We start from the raw sequence: 22,588 nt of genomic DNA, 5'->3' as shown, positions 1-22,588 counted from the left end.
TCCTTTATTATATTATATTTTGATTAATCATCGTTTTTTTTTTTTAACAATGAAAGAATTTATTGTGTTTGATAAACAATCAATTTGAAATTAAAAATTGATTTGTTTATTAATGAAAACTTGTCAAGCTTAACTTAACAATATTTATTTTTTTAAAGTTATGTTAATTATTGTTTACGTTTTCATTTTCACGGAATCTTACTTTGTTTATAATAACTAAATTAAAGATGAGATCCGAAACCCGTTCATCCGGATAATCCGTTCTCGATCCGATCTGTAACTCAGATAACGAATTATTTTTCTGGATGCATGATCATTCACGGATAATCCCGTTACCTGTTAGACTATTAACAGTAATTTAAAATTCTGTTTAACAATCTACCATCATTACTTATTTAAAAAAAAGAACTCCCTACATTTTGGTTATATATTGAAATTTTTTATTAGAAAAATTATCTCTAAGTTTTTTTAACGTATAAAAGATAAAATAATGATGATAAAACTTATCATATTTTCCTTAAATTCATAATAAACAAAAAAAAATAAATAAAATAAAGTTTCAAAAAAAATCTTAAAAATTTTCCCAGCTTTTGGGGAAATTTGATGCTAAAAAAAATTTTATCCGTTAGTGTACATAGTCTTAACCATTTTTAAACCTGCGAACTTAAGTCACGTGACAGTAAATTCCGGCCAGCACTATTTATGTTCCACCAACATTTCGGACATCCGGATATTCGGATATCCATAACCGGGCGGACGGATTGCATGATTTTAAACGCTAACCTAATATGAGATATCGGAATAAATTTATGAATTAAATATTCTATCCGAAACGTTAAATTTGGGGTACTAATCTTAAAAAAAAAAAAAAAATATTTAATTGCGTTTTTTTACAACTTTATGACCAATCCCAACGAAGGACTATGATTAGATGGGAATTTATCTATTATTATTTAATTATTACATATTATTATTTATATTATTTTTAATTTTAATTATGTGACGTAACATTAACATCATAGTCATATGTTTAGATGTAAACTTTATAACATAACTATTTTTTTTTTGATATTTTGATATCTGAATAATCTGATATTACGTCACGAATTTATATTTTAATGAAGAAATTTAATCTATTTTATTTATGTTAAAATAATATATAAAATGTTACAAAAATTTAAAATAATTTCATTGACTAGAAAAATATGATCGAAGAAGAAAATTCTCACGTTTTCTTATCATAGGTTCAATAAATGCTGGTATAAATATTAAATTAATAATTAATAACAAAACCCATTTTAAAAATCTTTTACACTTTGTAATCTCATTTTTTTTCTCATAACCAAACACAGCTTCCCATAAAATCATTATAACTCCATGAATCATAAAGAAAAAGAAATGTTCACCCGTCCAAATATTAAATTGTCCAATAATAAGGTATTCATGAAATAAACTACTAAAACATAAAGCACCAAGTACACCCATCATATTTGCAAATTTCCTTGGAACGAATGAAGAGAGAAAATTTCTAACAGGTAAGTAACCTAATTCTTTAAAAATTTCGCTAAACATTAATTGCCAACGAGTGGACCAAAAATCACGAGGACTTGATGCTATCCATGGCTCGTTAAATAAATGTTTTGTATTGAATACGAATGTAATCATCCATTCTTTTAAAGAAACGTATTCTGAAGGAGTAAGAAAACCGGATTTAATTAAAATAGATTTGTGATTGTTATTTTCCGATGTGGAATGAAAGAAAAGACGAAAGAAAATTGTGTTAGTAATAGTGAAAACATCATAAAGTAATGAAAGCAACAAGTATATAGATAAAGTGATATTCAAGTAATGTGAAATTGAAGACATTGTAATGGCAGGGATTCCTTTTGTAATAAATTCAATTAAGCGAACTTGATAAGCCTTTTCTGGTATTTCTACTACATACTTATGTGAAAAGAAACTTATAAGTTCATAAATTAACCATTTTACAAAAGCAATTATGAAGCGGCTGATCAACTTTCCGTTAATTTGTGAAGTTGTAGGAGATTTAATAATCAAAGGATCATCCGATTTTGGAGAAATTATATAAGAATCAAAACGCCAATTAAATAATGACCAAAGATATGATTTGAATTCTTTTTGATTTTTAGGATTATTGTATGATCTATTTAATTTTAAGAATAATAACATTTTCATCCCGAAAACTGCACTACGACCAACCAAATCATTTTGAAGTTTAATCGGATAATTTCCCTTACGAAAACTAATTGGGATTGATAAATATATAAGCGCTAGAGATAATAAAGTGTAAAAACGTTTTCTTGTTCTAATTGGTTCAAATGTAAGTGATATGAATAATAACAATGGAATAAACCATATTGATAAATAAATTGAATCAGGTAATTTTGGTGGAAATTGTTGCCATGTTGATAAAGGTGAATTAATGATGAAATTTAATGTATGGGCGGTTGTTATAGACAAAGGTATATAAACCAGATTTGATTTTGTGAAAATTCTAGATTGAGATTCTAATGACATTTTCGTACGGTAATTTTTTAAATTTAGTCTATGTATGTTTATGAAGTATTAAAAAAAAAATGAATAAATGTATAATATGAAATATGTACACGTTTATGAATTATTGAAATCTATATTTTCTAATATATGTATAATATCTATGTTTATGTAAATTGTATGCAAAATCTTATATTTATCTAATGAATGTTTTCTGAACCAAAAAATCTTTTCGAAATCCATCGCTTTATATATATAATTTTTTTTTTTCTTCGTTGATTTTGAAAGGATTATTTTTAGATTTCCAAAAAAATCATTGTTACAATAAGTTACTTTTTTACTGTATTACATAATGTGGCGTTTTTTCGATGTTCATAATTTTCTAATTTTAGATTAGGCTAAAAGTAAATTGTTTTTTGACGATCATATTGATCAATGTGTATGTCTTCTTAAGGAATTGGCATTGTCGCAATGTATTTCCTTTTATGAGTTTCAAAAAAGAACAAATAAATTCGATTTAGAAAAAGAATATTTCTTGGAAATAATATTTATTATATCAATATAATCTTAATGCATGCATAAATTAATTAAATTATTGCTTTATTCGTTTCAAAAGTCTCTTCCAAAGTTCAAAAATTGTTCACCATGGAAGGACTTGGTATCGTTACACAAATTTACTCGTCGCAGTAAATTTTTTCTAAAGTACTAATAGTAAGAAAAATAAAAATCTTGGCAATTTTCTTGCGGATTTTATTTTTAATAAACATTGATTAAATCGACTATATTATTGAATATTTTTTCTCTTTTCGTATCTTTATTTTTTTTCCATTTGTAAATATTGATAGATGGAATTTTTTGTCCGATTTACAAATTCTTTTGCACATGCAAAACTTGTAATGTGAAACAATATTGAAATCAAACGGCTGGTTTGTCCTACTGAATACTTCTAATGATTCCGATTTCCGAATGTATAATATATTATTATGCTTCATATGATTTACAAACTTTTTCATACACAAATAAAATAAACTTTCTGAGACGGCTGATCAGCTATTAACATCGCTACTTTTGGTAATTTGAACCCAAATAGTGCGGAATTTAGATTAGTTGGAATTTGAAATGGAAGGATATAAGTTTTTCGAGAAATAAATGATGGCGCAGCAAAATGATAAAATTAGATTATTTTTAACTATTTTAAAATATAAATATATTACCAAATTGAACTTTATTATTCTATAAATAAATCATTGTTAAATAAGAAATTTAATTGTAAGTTTATAATCACGAGTCACGACTCATTTTTTTTGGACAAAAAAAAATTTTTTTTTTCCAAAATTTATTTATTTATTTATTTTACTTTTCGTTAAAACCTAATTTACGCTAACGAACTTTCAATTTAGATTTTTTTTGTTTGAATTTAAAGTCGATTCTCTAAACATTTTGGACACTGTACCGCACATAAAATGATTTAACTCAATCTCGTATTATAAAAAACTTTTACAACAAAGTCTTGTATCACCACCAAAAATTATTACGATTGATGTAATTTACTAATTATCTATAATTTAAGTATTTGCATATTATATGAAAGTGCATGATCATTTTCATCAATCGTAATATTAAAAGTTCCAAATTAACACTGATGTTATAACGTTTGGGTTTGTCTTAGAAGATAATGCAATTATATCTGAACAGTTTATCGCAAGAAAACCCTGTATTTTCCTAAATAATATCAAGATAATTCACTATATATAAAAAAAGAATGAATTATTTGTTTAGTAAAAGTATCAGCTACAATATCTTTCGAATTGGAGAGCAACAGACTATCATACCGATTATTACAAATCAAGAAGAGTAGCAAGCTTCTAGAAGACTGTGAGCAATATCAAAATCATGGTTCTAGCATTTTTTTCTGAGGAATTTCCAATTTTAGTTTTTTGAAATTTTTAAGGAAATTACAATACCTTTTATCAAAAATAAGTTAATAAGATAATATTGAATATATGAAGATTGAACTTTGACATAGTATGGTCTCAAAATAATTTACGTCATCTCCAAATTGAAAATTTGGTCTTCTTTTCGGCAAGTTTTGAAATTTTGAAAACTGAAATTTCGAAAATCAAAATTTTGAAATCTTGAAAGCTGAAATTTCGAAAAGCAAATTTTGAAATTTTGAAATTTCCATTTTCGAAATTTCCTTTTATGTGAAATTCCCTTTAATGGTATAGATCGACGTTACACAAATTTCCAAAACAGGAAATTAGGTGTACAAAATTTCTAATTCTGGAATTTGTGTACCGTCGATTCATACCATTAAAGAGAATTTCACATAAAAGGAAATTTCGAAAATGGAAATTTCAAAATTTCAAAATTTCGATTTTCATAATTTTGTCACTTTTGGTCCAAACGGTACACCATATTACACATTCCGAACACTCTTGTCAAAAATATCGTAAATGTCATGATATTTAAACGGAGATGGCTATTTAAATATCTCAGGGTATTTTCCTGAATAATACAAAAGTTGTATGGGATTGCCAATGTACGGAACGGAAATCACTGTAACTTTAAATTGCATTTTATAAATAAAATAATTTAAAAAAAAATATATATATTTTTTTTTCTTAATTCCGCAAATCCGCCCATATGGTAATACAATATATTTATTATAAAGCAGTATATAAAACTATCGCATCTCGCGATCTTTACATTTATTCTTTGATTTTTATCATACGCATATATTTCTATTTTGTTTATAATTCTAGGTGATGATTATACATGTCAATATCATAAAATAATAAACTCATACTACTAATGAAAGTTCCAAAGGATGGAAAGCCTTAAGAACCACGTTAATTGGTGAGCCCACACAATAATCCACCCCTCTTATTATTATTGACCCATGACCTAATGCTATGACATTCCCATCAATATCGAACCATGCACATCCTGAATCTCCTTTACTCATGAAATTTATGAATGTGCCTTTTATAGCCTTTACCAATATTTGTCTGTCAAGCCATATATCTTTGTTTTTGTCGCCCTCCATTAAAACATCATGGAAAATTCCAACTTGGCGTCTCATCATGTTTCCAGTATTAACTGAGACAGGAACTTCTTTAATCACTCCTTCGGTCAATCCAGTTGTACGTCCAACCTTAAATATACGTCTAGATGCAATATCATTAATATTCTTCTTTAAACCAGTAAGACGTATGTTAGGGATATTATAAATGTTGAACGAACTATTTCTAATAGCAAATTTACTTGGGTTTAATTCTCGCTTATCGGTTAGTACGAGGGCAATGGCGGCATCAACACCATACTTATATTGACCAAATTCATAATTACCACGTACGCCTTTTTCAATTATAGCAAATCTAGTATCTGTTTGTTGCGCAGATTCGAATTTTTTTTTATTTTCTATACATGTCTGATATCTTGAATCCAGAAATTTAAGTTTTTTAGACAATTTGTTCTTGAAAAATTCATAATCAATGTTTGAAATTTCATTCCATTCCTTTTTTGTTTTGTTGAATTCACATTCGAGTCTATGCAGTTTAAGCATTATTTGTAATGCCTTTAATTTTTCTAGTTCTACTTGTAACTCCTTTTTTTTTTCGTTTTCTAACTTATTTTCTGTTCTAAACATCAATAATTTGTTGAAAGCTTCATGCATTCTCAATAAATCCTGATGTTTTACATTATTTCCATCTTCCTCAACTATAACTTCTTTCAAGACTGAGATTACTGATTCTAATCTTTTTAATTCTTCCATATCTTCTGTCAAGGCTGAGTGACCATGCTCTTCGTTCATTACATTCTTCAGATTGAACGATTCAATAATAGTAAGTTTTTTCTCAGAATCGTTTATTTGTTTATCTTTAAAGATCAATCCCTCTAATGTTTCTAATGATGATGCCAGATCATCCAATGAACGACCAATGTAGTCAAAGTCAGATGGTTGGTGTATATATTCAGAATTGTGTCCTGAAACAACATGTTCGTTTGTCATCAAATATATTTGCTGGTTGGAGTCTTTAACGAAAAATCCTAAAGTTCCTACTCTACTTTTTACGCCAATACTAGATCCAGGTGATACCATTTCCTTATATTCACAACAATCGATTTCCCCTCGTTCAACAACGGTTGGTTTATAAAAACCTTCACATACATCTGTAATAAAACCGCCAATATTTTCAGGAAAAAGAGAGTTATTATGAGGTAAAATATTCTTACGTATTACATAAAATACGATAGCAGGTACATTCTCGTAAAGTTCATTTCTAATTTTCCAATATAAACTAATAGCAATAAGGTTATGGTGTTTTGAACGAAAGTCATCCCCAAGTTCGGTATCTAATATATTGTTAAATTTTTCTATATCTTTAGAGGAGAGTGCTTCCTGTGGTGGATCGTTTAGAGGTAAGTTTTCCGTAAAAGTCCCCCACTCAATATATTTTATCATAAATTTTCCCAAACTTTGCAACTTTATTTCTGGCATTTCGTTCACTACAATGTACAAGTTTTGTTTAACATATGGTGGTTCTTCACTGCCAAAAAACATATCCAATACATTCGGATCATTTAAAATTTGGTGAATTTCACACGCGTTTTCTTTAGTTATGTAAGGAACGATATTACCTTGTAATAGAATAGTCATAATATTAATAATAAAAATTAATGTTACAAATAATTACCAATGTTTATATTACCATTCTTATTTTCAACGTATTCTCTTTCTTCCATATCCTTTGAGATTTTATCAAAATCGGCTGAGGAATTAAGACTGTTGCTTCGTACTTCAACTATATTGTCAGTAATAGTTAGAATAAATACAAAATTAGATCTTTTGTCACACAAGGTCACAAACCTGTCATATTGACGCTTCTAGTATCGATCTTGGCAACGGTAATAGACATGATACGAAATAATAAATGTAAAAATATTTTTTTGCAGAAAGAAGAAACAAAAGGAACAGTTTATGAGGAATTTTTTCATTGATAAATCATAAACTTTTTGTATTGATTATATTTTGACTACTGCAGATCAAATATATGTAGGTTCGTGTCATTGCTATGATTTTAATGATTTTAATTTTATTTTCCGCATGTATCACAGGCTTATGACGCTTTGATATGACCCAGTATCAAAACTTTTATTGAGACTGATACGTATTAATTCACGTGTTAACAATATTACTGCATATTAGTCATATGTCCTATTTGTCACTCCTGCGTTTTCCATCAGTTACTCTTTTATTATTACTAATTTTACTGATTGTATTTAATGAAACGAATAAAAGTAATTTTTTATCCCGAATGCAATGGTTTTATTTGTGTATAATAGCTATTTTAACGAAAGATATCACCATTTTTGTTATTATTAGGTGAAAGTGGTTCATATTAATGCAAATACCAGAATTCGATTATGAAAATAATAGGAAATGGAATTAAGTGATGCTTCGTTATTGATTTAAAAAATAGAATCCCAGATCAGTAACTGTGACTAATTTTTCTGTAACTATACTTGATTACTCATTCTTGACCACATACGCTCGTTTTTCAGCTCCAAATAATCTTTACATTTTTCAAGAAGTAGTTGACATTCTCCCTTTGAATTTTTCTATCTTAATGTATTTTGAGATATATACTTTTTGTGTAAAATCACGTGTCTCTGATCGTTTCCCAAAGAAACGATTTTTCGGAAAATAGTTTTGCCGTTGGTTCCATCTTGTCATATTATATATCATTATAATCGCAAGTAACGGTATGCTCATTCTTTACCTCTGTTACCTCTCTGTCGTCCAATGTCTGTTATCTTCGCCACGTATTAATTGTTCATCTTTTCTAGCTATTTTTTCCTGATACATATTAACTAACTCTTGTCCACTACCCTCCATAATTTTCCTCGTTCCTCAAAAAATCATGGAGATTTGTTTTTATATACCTATGAACCCAGGTTCCTAGGACCTCCTTATTTAACTAGCGTGGTTGAGCGGCAAGACGCTCAGAGCATTACATTAATTTGGTAACTATTATGATCGGAAACAACTCACTGGGGGTATTACTTTACATCTTTGGCAGTCCCTTCACTTTGTGGACAAAACTCTATTTTGCCTTTATAATTTGAGAATATTTATTAACATATGTAGTAATGGATAATTTTTAAAAAAGTTACGGGATTTAATATTTACAAGGAAAATAAAGCAAGCTGAGGATTTGGATCGACAAAAAGTATTATTTTCTGAGGCGCAGGAGAAAGTTTTGCAAAAAGTTTCCAAAAAGTCTGTATTTGTGCTTAATGAATATACAGAACATAAAGAAAAAATGGAAATTTTTTTTACCAAAAAAGAAATTCCAAAGAAATTTATCACATAGATTATCGTAAATAGCTAAAATTTGCATTATAATGAAATTTTCATGCAATTATATGAAAGAAATCGGAGATGATTTCCGTTCTATAAAAAAACCCCTAATATATTCTTATATGGGAGTTAATGGAGCTTTTATGAAAAGAAAATTAAATATAAAAGACTTAAAATAATATCCTTACGTTAAATCTTTCTCTTTTCCTTAATAAAATATCAAAAAATTTATAATTATAAACGTATAAATACTGATAAAATGACATATCATTTCGAAACTGAAATAACCAAAGCGCTTGAACAGTTACTTAAAACTGAAACGGATTATAATGTTATCATTTACGCTGGAAAAAAACATGATTCTAAGGAATTTCATGCTCATTCTAATATCTTACGATGTAGATCCAAATATTTCGATAATATAATTTCCGATAAAAATATTGAGAAAAAAGATGAAAAATATGTAATTTATAAACCGAACATTTCTCCTCAAGTTTTTGACGTTATTCTTAAGTAAGTTATATTAAATAATATACAATTTTTACAAATATATTTCATTTATTTTCAATTTTTTTTTTTAGATATCTTTATGTTGGTTATGTTGATATCACAGACAAAATTGGAACCGAACTTTTAAATATTATAATCGCTTCAGATGAATTAAATTTAGAAAATTTAACTAGGCTTACTAAAGATTATATTGTTGAACATCGTCAATTATTACAAAATGATCCGGTTGAAGCTCTTCAAACTGTTTTTTATTACGAATCTCTCATTAATTTACGAGATCTTTGTTTGGAAACAATTTGTCTTGAACCAGAAAATTTTTTTAATTCAAATAAATTCACTCAACTATCCGCTCAATTATTGGAAATCATTTTAAAACGTGAAGATTTGAATATAGATGAAATTGAAATTTGGGAAAATATAGTTAAATGGGGATTGGCACAAGAACATAATTTTAGTAGAGATGTATCTCAATGGAATCAAGATGATATTATGACCTTTAAAAGGATTATTTGTAGGTTTATTCCTTTAATTAGATTTTATGATATATCTCCTAAGGATTATATGATCAAAATTAAACCTTATGAAGAAATTTTATCAAAGGAATATAGAAATGATCTTTTGAATTATTACATGATTCCTGAATACAAGCCAAAACTTAATAATTTAGCATCAAGATATTTAAAAGATATTAATTCCGTGATAATTGATCAAAGACATGTTAACCTACTTACAAATTGGATTGATAGAAATGGGGAAAGAAAATTTGGTCTTTATAAATTTAATCTTTTATATAGAGCTAGCAGAGATGGTAATACGGCCATAGAATTTCATAAAAAATGTGATAATAGGGGGGCTACTATAATTGTATTAAAAATTAAAAATTCTGAAGGAATAATTGGAGGATATAATCCACTTGAATGGGATTCAACAAATGGTTCTTTTAAACGCACGAAAGATAGTTTTTTATTCTCATTTACAAATAAAAAGAACGTCCAAACGGAAAAAGTAGGTTATAGTAATGGTAATAAATATTCTATAGTTTGTTATCCATATTTCGGTCCAATATTTGGTTATAATAACTTATATTTACATAATGATGGTACTTGGACAAGTTATCCTGATGATAATCCATGTTCTTATCCCAAACTTGATGGTATACCGATAGGAACCTTTGATGTTGGATGATTTTGAAGTTTTTCAAGTTATAAAGAAAACGAAGAAAATTAAATTAAGTGATTTAAAATCAATATTTTGGACGAAAAAGAAATATTAAATTAAATAATTAAAAACGTCCTTTTGTGTCAATAAAAAATTTATAATATTTTCTACTTGTTTGTAAGTGATATGGTTATTTCACAATCTGCGATCAAAAAATTCTCAATTCGTATACTACACATTACACAATTCAAATTAATTTAAACAGGTTAATCTAAATATGACCAAATTTTTTTTAATTAGATAGATATTAACTAGAAACAGAAAGACGGAAAGTGTTTAGAGTCCGGAGCTACAAATAGTACGTGATTGGCTTGGACAGACCTCCTTTTACTACTCACGTGACTAAAATTTTTAGTATCGTTCCGACGTTCCAGACAATAAATAATGAATAATAAAATAATTACATGTTACTCAACAGAGTACTTAATACGGTAATTTATTTAATTTTTATTTCAAATGGGGTAGAAATAACGAACGGCAAAAAATATATATAACATTCTATTTATATCTGCATGCCCGGTTATCATTATATACCTATTTTTAATTAAAATCATCACGTCTCCTGAATACGGTTACATAAAACTGAAAAAGATAGACTTTATCTATGAGAACTTAATAGAAATCCTATGTTCATAATGATTTTATCTACTGGATCACAATCATATTTCCATGTAGCATTATTTTAATAAATAAAATAAAAAAACTCAAAATAATTTTAAATGAATTGTGCGTGAATCAACTGCAAAAAATTCATATATGAGGAAAGTCATTTTCGAGTCGATGTACTGTATTATAAAAGCGTAATGCTAAATTTAATGTCAAGACCCATCATATCAAGGGTCTTTTTTTTTAAAAAAAAAAAAAATCTTCAAAAAATAAGTTCGTTTGCAAATTGCCATATAATTATGTCATAAAACACTTGAATAACATTTTAAATTCGAAAAATAAAGTAACTTCAAACTACAGGTGGTGTATGGAACTGGACTAAACTCACGCCTTAATGGATGGCCAACATCAAGTTCTAAATTTCTTGTCCAAAATAACTTTCCTTTAACAGTACGTGAAATGAAAGGGTTATTCATTGGCAAATACAATAGTTTCAATGGATTCAGATCAACAAATTATAGATTAATGCAAACGTTTGTTAACTACTTGGATATTTTAATAATTTCTTATAAATGTTAATCAACCTACCTAAATAGAACTGTTTAAAACAAAATTAGCATGTTTAAATTTATGTCTATTCTCTTGCTTTATGTTACCCATCAATTTATGTATTTAATAATTTATTAGTTCGTTGAACATTGTATTAACCCGATTCTTTTAAAGCACAACCCATATGGTCTAATATCCTCATCTTTTGGCGTAACCCAATATTTATCATTAAGATGTCTCTGAAATCCTGCAGGGTTAACTCTATTCTGAAAAATAACCAAATATTTAACATTATTATGATCAAATTCTCCAGCATATCTTTCAGCAATTCCAATATCAGGAGATGAATATATTCCTTTCCCAAATAGGAAGCGCTTTCCTTTGCTAACCAGATAACCCTCATTAGCAATGGATTCAGCAAATTCTTTTTTAGTTCCATGATAAGAAACTGGCCATTCATGAGGACTGTTACCAACATGACCCAACCATGTATTATTGTTCCCATACTTTCTAACATTGAGCGCAATTCTCATCCATCCATAAGGTCGTTTGTACAATTCCTTTCCACGAAGGAAAGTTGTTCCGTTATCTTTTAAATATGTGAAGTCATAATCATATGATGGATCTAATAAATCACTTTTAATAACATAGAAGCCAGAACCTCCAATGACTCGAGATAGAACTTGTATTGTGCGACCTTTTTGGATTTCGTAAGATGCTAGAGTTTTCCGATCATCCAATTGCTGACAACGAAATATAAGCCGTATCGTTTCAATATTATATTCAAACTTTGCACAAATAGCTTTTTTGAACTCAAGGACAGTGATACTTGGATCAACAAACATTGATTGACTTTCCACAACGTGAGATTCGAGAGGTATGACAAAAATTTGAATTTGTTCGCTACTATCACGAGTAGTCATATTTTCAGGAGGAACAAATTCTAATACTTCTTCATTAATACGTGTTAAAGATCTTTTATAAATGGTATCAAGATCTAAAATTTGAGATGGATCAATTTTTAAACCATTTGCTATGCACTCATCATACGTTTTTACTGGACTTTCGATTATTGATGAAATCGCCGAAGCAACAAGTGGTAATTGAGACATTTTTAATTTTTTTCCCAAATTTTAAATTTTTTTTTTGTGTTTCCCTTTTATAACTTTTGTTCGTAATTATATTGACAAATTTGACGTAATGATCTAATTTTGAAGAATTGATTATATTGTCATTATTTCATAAATTGTAAACTCCGTTTGACGTAATTTATCGCTGAATTGACGTAATTAATTAGCAAAGTATAAATTTCTTGCAACTAAATACGTGAACCATGTCAAATATGACGTAATAAAATTTATCAGCCGAATTCATGTGCCACATAATAATACAAAGTATCAAACTAGCCAGTATATTTTAGAGTAGCCACCACTTGTATGTGATTGGTTTTAGGTCAGTTTCAGTGGCCTGTACTACATAACGGGATTAATCTGGATATACGAGTTTCTTGTTGTTTAGTAAAGTAAAAAAATCATGGGAATAATTTTTTCTTTTTCTTTTTGAAAATAAAATTTTATTGAATTATTTATTAGTAATCTGTACCAAAAGAACAAAAGACGATAAAATGTATTTTTTAAATGATGATAATATTAATGGTATAAGATTGTTTTGGTGTATTTTTTGTGTATGTATTTTATGAAAAGATATGTGGGTTGTTGAGTTGTTCGATACCATTTGTTCTAATCTTTGGTATTCTAGAACAATGTTAGGGTCGGTCATGAAGGCTGATCTGTCAAGGTGGGATATATTGATATTATCCCAAGTAGACCACCTACTGAGGGCGACGTGAGCTTGTCCTGGGGAGAAGATGTTTCCATCTAGAGCGAGGGAGACTTTTAGCAAGGTTAATCCTTGTGTTTTGTGAATGGTTAGGGCGAAACAGTTTTGGATCAGAAACTGGAACTATTTCCGTTGATGGTAAAATAGTGGGTGTGTTTGTAAATATTTACTTCAATTATCGATCTTCTGACAGAGAATGCGACTCGAACATATTGTTCTGTATGATTTATATCAGTGTTTATTCCTATAGTACCGTTGCATATACCGTATTCTATTAGGAAATGGTTGAGGTACATTACTCATGCTCCTGGACGAAGGATGTTAGGTTTGTTTTTGATTTGAACATGTGGCGTGATTGTGTGGGATCCCATTGTTCAGAATTTATGAAATCAGATGCTTGTGATAGTAAGAAATTGTTTGGAGCATGTTGCATATATGTAGATGTGTTGATTTGTTGAGCAGTTTTCTTTAAATCCAACGATATGGGCAGCAAGGTGTCTATTGTAGGATGGAGTATGAATTGTGAATGATGTTGTAGTAACGTATTCCACATTCTGGAAGAGATGTTATTGATTTCTTGTGTTAAACGTTCAGCAATATTATGTACATAACAAATCGTATTGAGTTTTGCGGGCATTTTTTTTTTTTTTTGCAAATTTTACAAAACCGCAAGGTTTATTTAAATTAATTTTTTTTTCTCGTTCTAAAATAATTTTTATTCATTTCATTCATAGTGAATTCTTTTTTCTCAATCTAAAATAATTTTTTTTTTCATATTTAATTTCATAATTTCTTTTCAATTTTTTTTTCGTTATTACAAATTACGAATGTTATCTTTTAGTTCTCATTTTATAATTTTTATTTAATAATTATGTATAAATTACAATATGATATTATTTAATTAATAATTAATGTTTTTCTTGTTATTATCCATAATATTATATAATAAAAACTATTTTCACGTTCACGAATTAATAATATTTTATTAATACATTTTATGAGTAAAAATGAGGTAATCGTTTCTCATGATGTAATGTTTATCAATATTTATTTATTTATTTTTTTTTTTGGAAAAATTATTTATAAGGTGCAAATTCGATAAAAAGGAGAATAGGCCCTACTCTATAATCTATAATCAAATCGAGTAAGATTAAGATTAAGAATAAATTTATAAATCCATAATCCATAATTATCAATATAATCTAAAATCTATAATAAATAATGAATAGAAGAATATAAAATTTTCGAAGTTTTATTTTCCAAAAAAGAATATACTGGGTAAGTGTTTCGATGATCATTTAGACACTACTCCATAGCAATTTTCTTTATTCGTACACTGTTTACAAAGTACAAAGCCAATACCAAATAGGAAGAAATCAGTAGCTGTTTTCTATATTTCTATACTACGATAAATAATACTGCAACTATAAGTAATAATAATCACTATTTTATTTTATTGCCTATGATACAATTAAAAAGGATTGACGCAATAACTTCCCCTGCCATGGGTAATTAATTGACTTGTTATTTCCTTGATAGTATTATTATGGTCATGTTTTTAGACTCTTTTGAGCTGCCTTCCGAGCTTATACTCATGCTAAATTTAGATGTCTAGCCTTAATTCTAACTCGTTTTGCGACCAAAAACATTTTAATTTTAATTCCAGAATAACAGAGTTACGTTGCTAAATTTGAAATATTTTCCAATTAATGAAAAAATAACCTTCTTTTTCCTCAATATTAGTATAGAGAGAGGTTTTACAGAGCATTGATTTGAAAGTTGAATAATAATACAAAAATAACCAACGTAACTTTGTCAGAGATATGTATGAGAATGGATATTTATAAAAAAAAGTAATAAATAATAAGAAAGTTCACTCTAGACATCTAAAAATTCGTGAACTATTCTTTTATTATTGTGGTCTATGTAAAGGAGACTCTCTAATAAGTATCTGTTATGATTTTATGATTTAAAAAAATCTTTGATTAATAGTTTAATTAAGCTACCTGATATAGTTTTGATTTACATAGTTGACCGATCACCCCAATGGTTCACGTATTTTGAAACTCGCGATAAATGGCTTAATGAGAAAAAACACTTTCGCCCCGCAACAGACTATTTCATTTGGAGCTCTTGTGCGACCTTATTCTTGAGGGTATTCATAATACCATTAGGAGGGATAGTATGTTATACGAAAAGTTGGAAAAGTTGGAGAAGTTGGAGAACTTCAATCGAGATAATAGACCGTCCGTAATTTTACCCGACCGTTAGAAATTACCTTTTTTCGTCTACTGCTTTTCTGCTAGAGCCAACTCGTTTGAATATTTATTTAGTTCAATAAAGCTAAATGACGTTCTTATATCTTTTGTTTCTTGTCTGAGATTCATCTTGCTATTAATAATTCATTTGGAATTAATGGAAACTAAAAGAGTTTTTACAATTATTACTTTCATTTGGATAGGATCACCCCGATTGGCTCGTAGAATTCTTATCTTTAATTTATACTTTGTTTGACGATTCATTTGAACCTGATAATATTCTCGCGTGAAATATTCTCTCTCTCTTTTTTAAAAAACAACAAAAACTTATAAATATACAGTAAATACTCATACAAAAAAAATATACTGATAAAATGACATTACTTTGAAGCTGAAGTAAACAAAAGCGCTCGAACTGTTACTTAAACCGAATAATGTTATCATTCACGTTGAAGAGGAACCTGATTTAAAGAATCCCATATGCACTCAAATATCTTTGCTGTAGAGGCGCTTCAAGCTTTTAATGCAATTCTTAAGTAATTTATTATTATCAAAGAAGAAAATTATCTGATAAAAAAAATCATTCGTTTATTCATTTATTTTTAGGTACTGTACTTTTATATAGGCCACGTTGATATCAAAAATAAAACGTAATTGAACTTTTGAATATTACAATCGCCTCAGATGAATTAAATTTGAAAAATTTGAAAAAATTAACTAAAGATTTTATTATTAAACATCATCAAATATTAAAAAAAAAAGTTCGGGACTCTTCAAATTATTTTTCATTACCAATCTCTTCGATCATTTTGATCAATTATTTATATACACTTGTTGATTTACAAGAATTTTGTTTAGAAGCAATCTGTTCTGAACCGAAATTTTATTCAATTCTATAATAAATTCACTCAATTATCCGCTCAATTATTGGAAATTATATTTAAAACGTGAAACTTGGATATTGGTGAATTGAGATCTGGGAAATGGGAATATTTAGTTAAATGTGGATTAACACAAAAACACTAATGAAGTGGAAACTCAATGAAGTCAAGATGTCATTATCAGTTATGACCTTTAAACGATTATTTACAAATTTATTCCTTTAATTAAATTCTATGATGTCTCCTAAAGATTAATCAACATTATGAAATTTAGCTTACACTTGTTAGATCTTGTACGCTATTTAATGGTAAGAACTAACACTTAGGTGAAAAATATAATTAAAATTTAAATATCCAAATCCTTTATCAACTTAGTTATTTAACTTTTATATACTCATAATAATTATAATAGGATTATATTTTTTTTCGCATCCGTAGTAATTATGTCGATAATTTTTATCACGTGGCATTAATAAGATTTCCTAAATAAAATTGGTATGAGGCTTTATGCACCTATTATGGGCTTTAAAATCATATATTATATGTATTTTTGGTTGTTCTACAAAGTTAATTAAAGACAGAATGATAGTTTATAGTACCATTCTTGACTTTTATATATGGCATGTTTTGGAGCTCGAACCGCGGTTCACTGAACCATGATTTAGCCATCTTGGACATTATATAAAGAAAAAAGAAATTTTATCAAATGTATCATACTGTACTGCAGTGATGTGCATTGGAAGATTGAAAGTTATTGGAATCTTCCAATTCTTCCAATTCCAAGCCTTCCAATGCCAATAAATTTTTATTGGAAGCTTCCAATGCATATCACTGCTGAGTGTACTGGCTATATTATATATATATATATTAAAGGACAATAAAATTTTTGGAAATTTGTCCTCCAATCTTTAATGGAGTTATTTTAAAATAGTACGCGGCACTAGTGCTTCAATCCGATCCAGATATTTTTTTTTTTTGGATATCCGGAATCCGGATGAATCTTTATTTATTTTTTTTTTGCATAGCACCGTAACTTTATATAATTAAGATTTACAAATTATTTATTATATTTTTTTTCATTAAAGTGCGACCATAGACAAAATTTTAAATACTGAAAAATGAAAATACCAAAAACACTTGCATATATGTTGGTCAACTGTAATAATTTACTAAACAAAGAATCATTTTTCACATTAAACGTTTGAAAGAAAAAAATTTTATTATTATTTTTTTTACTACTTATTTTTAAATGAAAAATTATTCAGATCAAATTACAGATACTATAAAATTTATATAATTATAACAACTTTTTTAAAAATTAAAATCTTAGTGTTATATAATTTGATTCAAATGATTCGTTAATTTTGAAAGAAGAAACAAATCTCATTTTAACATTTTAAAAATTGCCTGTTTGTCCAATAAATATTCGGAATGGGATCAATTTTCTGGACACTTGCATGCTATTATACAATATTTGTTACAATTTAATACAAGATGCGGAATTGAGAATTTTTAACCACATAAAAAACGTACAATATCATGCGGAACAGGGTTGATATTCTGAACAAAAACTGAACAATGTTTGGACAATATTTTTTATAGGGCATCTATCTATAGTAATCTTTAGCTGTATATAAAAATATCTTGTTTATCCAAAATTTCATAATTAGTTAATTTACAAAAATGTTAGACAATGCTGAAATAATGTGAAATTGTTTTTTAAAAAAAGTATTGAATAAAATTGGAATGATGAAAATTTTCGCGGTCTTAGATAATTTTGGCCAAATTTGCAATTCTGTTAGAAATTAATATCACGTGACACCGTAAAAATAGTTTAGCCACCGGTAAAAAATTATTTTATGTATAGTGGCACGAAAATTTCTAATGTTACACAATTTTGGTAATTCTGGCCGGCGTTATGAATTCTGGCCAGAATTATTGCCGATCAGTTGTAAATCCAATCTGGATTCCGGTTTCTATCCTGATTATTTGACCCTGATAAGAATCCGGATAAAATCCGGATCTTTTTTCTTTCGCTACGCAGCACATCATTGTAACTTGTATCACGGAAGACAAGTTGGTCACTGCATCCATAGAAATTCTTTTATTCTTTTATGGAATCTTAGTCAGAGTTCATTTAAAATCTTTCCATAATGAACTTCTAGATTAATTGTTCACTACAATTCTTTAGGATTTTGAACTCCTTACTTTAAATATATATACTAGAAGGTTTTCTTGAACGCTACAAATAAATTATTATATATTTTTTGAAATACCAGAACAATTAATATAAACATTGTTTATGATGTCAGATAATATGTCTGTTATAGTTCGTAAAAGAGGGAAAAGAATAAATCATGAACCTTTTTGTTATGATTTCTGTAAAAAATGTGAGAAAAGGAAAGTTATAGACAAAAATCATGAAACTTGTCAATTATGTTATAAAATATTCAAACCTAATTTAAGTGGGAACATAGTCATTGATGAAATTATCAGAAATACACGAGTTAATTTTGTTAAAGGTTCAAATCATAGAATATTGGAGTTTGTTCCTTATAATCAATTCAAAAACATAGAATTTATTGCCGAAGGAGGGTTCAGTAAAATTTATAAAGCTATTTGGGTTGATGGTCCAATTAATACTTTTTACTATGATACTGATAATATTGTTCGTGAGTATTATTATACAGTTGTTCTTAAAAAACTTAATAATTCTAAAAATATTACATCCAAGGAACTGAACGAGGTACAGTCCATGCAATTTTTTAATTTCAATATGATGATAATAAATTAATATTTTTTTTTTATTTAGTTTAAGGTATATTATCAGATTTTATCAAATAATGATAGTATTATAAATAATAACATCAGTAGATATTTTGGAATTACTAAAGATCCTTTTACTAAAGATATGATGATTATCATGCCATATTATTGTTTAGGTGATTTGACACATTATTTAAGTAATAACTTTTATAATATTAGTTGGGAAACAAAGTTGTTTAAGCTTTTTTTTACAATGTCTGGACTTTTAAAAATACATCAAGCAAAAATTATCCACAGAGATTTACATAGTGGAAATATCTTTTTTGATAAAAATTTTGCGTACATAGGTGATCTGGGAATAAGTAGATCTGCAACTGAATCAAATAATGATAACGAGAAATATGGTATTATTCCTTATATGGCACCAGAGATTTTTCAAGGACAAAAATATACTGAAGCTTCAGATATATATAGTTTTGGAATGATTATGTGGGAATTTATGACAGGTAGAAGACCTTTCGGAGATGAAATTCATGATATAGAACTTATAATCAAAATATGTGATGGTTTACGACCACCAATTGTTACAAATGCGCCCGAAGGATATATTGAATTAATGAAGGAATGCTGGCATTCTGATCCAGCAAAAAGACCAACAGCTGAAGATATATATTGGAAAATTAATAAAATGCGTAATAATGAAAGTTATATAAATCAAACTAAAATTATAGAATCATCAGACATTGGACCTGTAACAATAAATAATCCAGATGCCATTTATAAGAGTAGACCATTAAGTCGCATGATTCAATCTGCAATGTCTTTAAGGAATTCAAGGAGTCAAACTATCGGTAATAAATTTTATTAATTATAACGCATTTTTGTTGCAAGAAAAATTTTAAGAATTATTGATTTTTAAACAATTTTTAGATCCATTTTATTATTATCAGAAAAATGCTGGTAATTATTCAGTTTTTGTTTAATGGTTTTTTTATGTTCTTACTCATTATTAATATTATTTTAAAGATAAAAGAAAGTTTGAAGATGATTCAGTTGAAGATAGTAATGACAATGGTACGGTAATTAATTTAATAAATTATTATTTTGTCATTATACTTTCTACTATTTAATTCACATTCATAATTATTTAGAACAAAGTATTAAAAGAAGAAAATTTCTTGAAAATGAAAATAGTGGTAAATGAAATTGCATTTTAGCAATCAGCATATTTCATTTCATAATTTAATTGATTTTTATGATTTTATAGATTACTTTACAAAAGAAATCGAATTAGATATTAATATGAGCTCTAATCAATCTCATGATAAAGGTAAGCAAATATACGTTTATAAATATATGTCTGCATTATAAAATTTTTATCTAATTTTTGTTTTCAATATAAGGATATGTCACCAAAGAAATTGAACTTGATATCAACGCTCTTTAATTATAATATTTAAACCCAATTTTGTTTTTATATTATACAGTACTGTAAATATAATATACAAATATATTAATGTTTAGTTACATTAAACCATAGATGGATTGATTTTATATAAACTTTAAAATTAGCTATAATTGCTGAATAGTGATTTATTGTAATTACAATAATATCTTAACCTAATTTTTTATTACCAATTCATTTTCATGTATGATAGTAAAATGAAAGTTAGAAAATTGTTTCTCATATCAAAATTTGCTTTTGATTAACCTGTTTAACGAACTTTTTTAGTAAATCAGTATTGTTCACTTTATATAGTATAAATAAGCCATTTATTTTTCCAACAGTTAGATTATATTAAATAAATGAATTATATAGTTTTAATATACTTCATAAATATAAAAAAAAATTAAATTTCAGAAATCAGAATTTCTGGAATATGAAAACTGAAAGTTATATTTTGCATCGTCTAACTAAAAAAAATCTATGACAATCGAGTTACCAAATTTTATTGCTTTAATTGTGAAAAGTTTATCGATTAAAAAATGGTATTTTATTATCTACATAAAACTGTAATTTTAAGTTTTAACATCATTATTAATTAGTAACCACGTAAAAGAATCGTCGCTTACCAAAATCAAAAAAAGTGGAACAAATGATGACAATTATATATATAACGTTAATGTATTTTCATCCCATGATGGGAAATTTCTTTACATAGCAGGAATATCAATAATAGGCCGTTAAGACAAAAAGTAGTCAGTTTCGCTCTTGGTGTATATGAATCCAATTCGGCGACGCTCATTTTATGGAATCTAATTATCAGCCTTATGCAATGATTATTCTCAACTGTTTATTGAACATTCATTTTAGTATGTGAACTCATTTTCTTTGATGAATTTTTTAAAAAAATTTAGTGAATACTGAAGATAATTTTGTGAAGAACATATGAAAAAGATTTTTTATAGAGTGTTTCATGATTATTTTTAAGCGCTTGATTGGTCGACCTGCGTAAAAAAATTAATTTGGTCCATCATTTCCTATTTCATAAAAAACGTGATATACAATGATGACGATCTATGATTTTAATCGAAAACGAAAAAAAAATTAGTTGATATTATGTAATTAGATAAATGAATAGTAGGCTAGTTGTTGTATTTGTCGGATAAAATCTTTTTTATATACCTGATTAAATTTTTATTAGCTGTGTCATGTAGCAAATTAAAAATTGATCGGTGCGATAAATGAGACTTATTTCCTATAAAAAAATTTTATCCGTTATTTCTGGAAAAACTCCGTAAAAGTGAGCCTTTCACGGATCCATTCACGGAAAATGTAAATGATTCGGTAAATTCCGTGATATAAGGTTATTAATTCCGGAAATATGAGCCTTTTACGGAAAAAAGGCGGAATATAAAAAACGGATCGACTTTTTTTACAGGGATTATTAGAATATGATATAATTAATCATTTTTTATTTTTATATTATATGACTATTGCAGCTGTGTTGTCACATAACATATATTATGGTTATATAAGTAAAAAAAATTTATTCATATTATATAAATACATCTCAAAAAAAAACTACACAAATACCCTTTTCTTTCCTTTGTTCAGGTGGTATTTTTTCACATTCTAG

The 22,588-nt window shown here is 27.4% G+C and overlaps 5 protein-coding genes across 5 annotated transcripts; 1 reads left to right on the top strand and 4 right to left on the bottom strand.

Annotated features, from left to right (window-relative positions):
- Nucleotides 1–1,182: 1,182 nt before the first annotated feature.
- On the bottom strand, nt 1,183–2,734 carry OCT59_004908 (uncharacterized protein). Its single transcript, XM_025331432.2, has one exon. The coding sequence runs from the start codon at nt 2,536–2,538 to the stop codon at nt 1,189–1,191; it is 1,350 nt and encodes a 449-aa protein (XP_025187783.1). The 5' UTR covers nt 2,539–2,734; the 3' UTR covers nt 1,183–1,188.
- A 2,583-nt stretch (nt 2,735–5,317) lies between these two features.
- On the bottom strand, nt 5,318–7,436 carry OCT59_004907 (uncharacterized protein; the record flags this gene model as incomplete). Its single annotated transcript, XM_025313226.2, has 3 exons — nt 5,318–7,158; nt 7,230–7,322; nt 7,388–7,436. 3 exons carry the CDS (start codon nt 7,434–7,436, stop codon nt 5,318–5,320), a joined length of 1,983 nt encoding a protein of 660 aa, XP_025187784.1.
- Nucleotides 7,437–11,623: 4,187 nt separating this feature from the next.
- On the bottom strand, nt 11,624–12,876 carry OCT59_004906 (uncharacterized protein; the record flags this gene model as incomplete). Its single annotated transcript, XM_066138019.1, has 3 exons — nt 11,624–11,657; nt 11,804–11,813; nt 11,913–12,876. The coding sequence occupies 3 exons, from the start codon at nt 12,874–12,876 to the stop codon at nt 11,624–11,626; spliced, it is 1,008 nt and encodes a 335-aa protein (XP_065997205.1).
- A 450-nt stretch (nt 12,877–13,326) lies between these two features.
- On the bottom strand, nt 13,327–14,420 carry OCT59_004905 (uncharacterized protein). The gene has a single exon (XM_066138018.1). The coding sequence runs from the start codon at nt 14,238–14,240 to the stop codon at nt 13,899–13,901; it is 342 nt and encodes a 113-aa protein (XP_065997204.1). The 5' UTR covers nt 14,241–14,420; the 3' UTR covers nt 13,327–13,898.
- A 4,627-nt stretch (nt 14,421–19,047) lies between these two features.
- OCT59_004904 (uncharacterized protein) lies at nt 19,048–20,955 on the top strand (the record flags this gene model as incomplete). The annotated part of the gene is made up of 8 exons (XM_066138017.1): nt 19,048–19,488; nt 19,555–19,684; nt 20,015–20,359; nt 20,439–20,468; nt 20,535–20,582; nt 20,660–20,704; nt 20,776–20,838; nt 20,912–20,955. The coding sequence occupies 8 exons, from the start codon at nt 19,048–19,050 to the stop codon at nt 20,953–20,955; spliced, it is 1,146 nt and encodes a 381-aa protein (XP_065997203.1).
- Nucleotides 20,956–22,588: the final 1,633 nt, after the last annotated feature.

This window comes from Rhizophagus irregularis, chromosome 13 (assembly GCF_026210795.1).
Source record: "Rhizophagus irregularis chromosome 13, complete sequence".
Classification (NCBI taxonomy): domain Eukaryota; kingdom Fungi; phylum Glomeromycota; class Glomeromycetes; order Glomerales; family Glomeraceae; genus Rhizophagus; species Rhizophagus irregularis.
The sequence above is the reverse complement of the archived record's forward strand: the minus strand, read 5'-3'. Positions and strand labels throughout refer to the sequence as shown.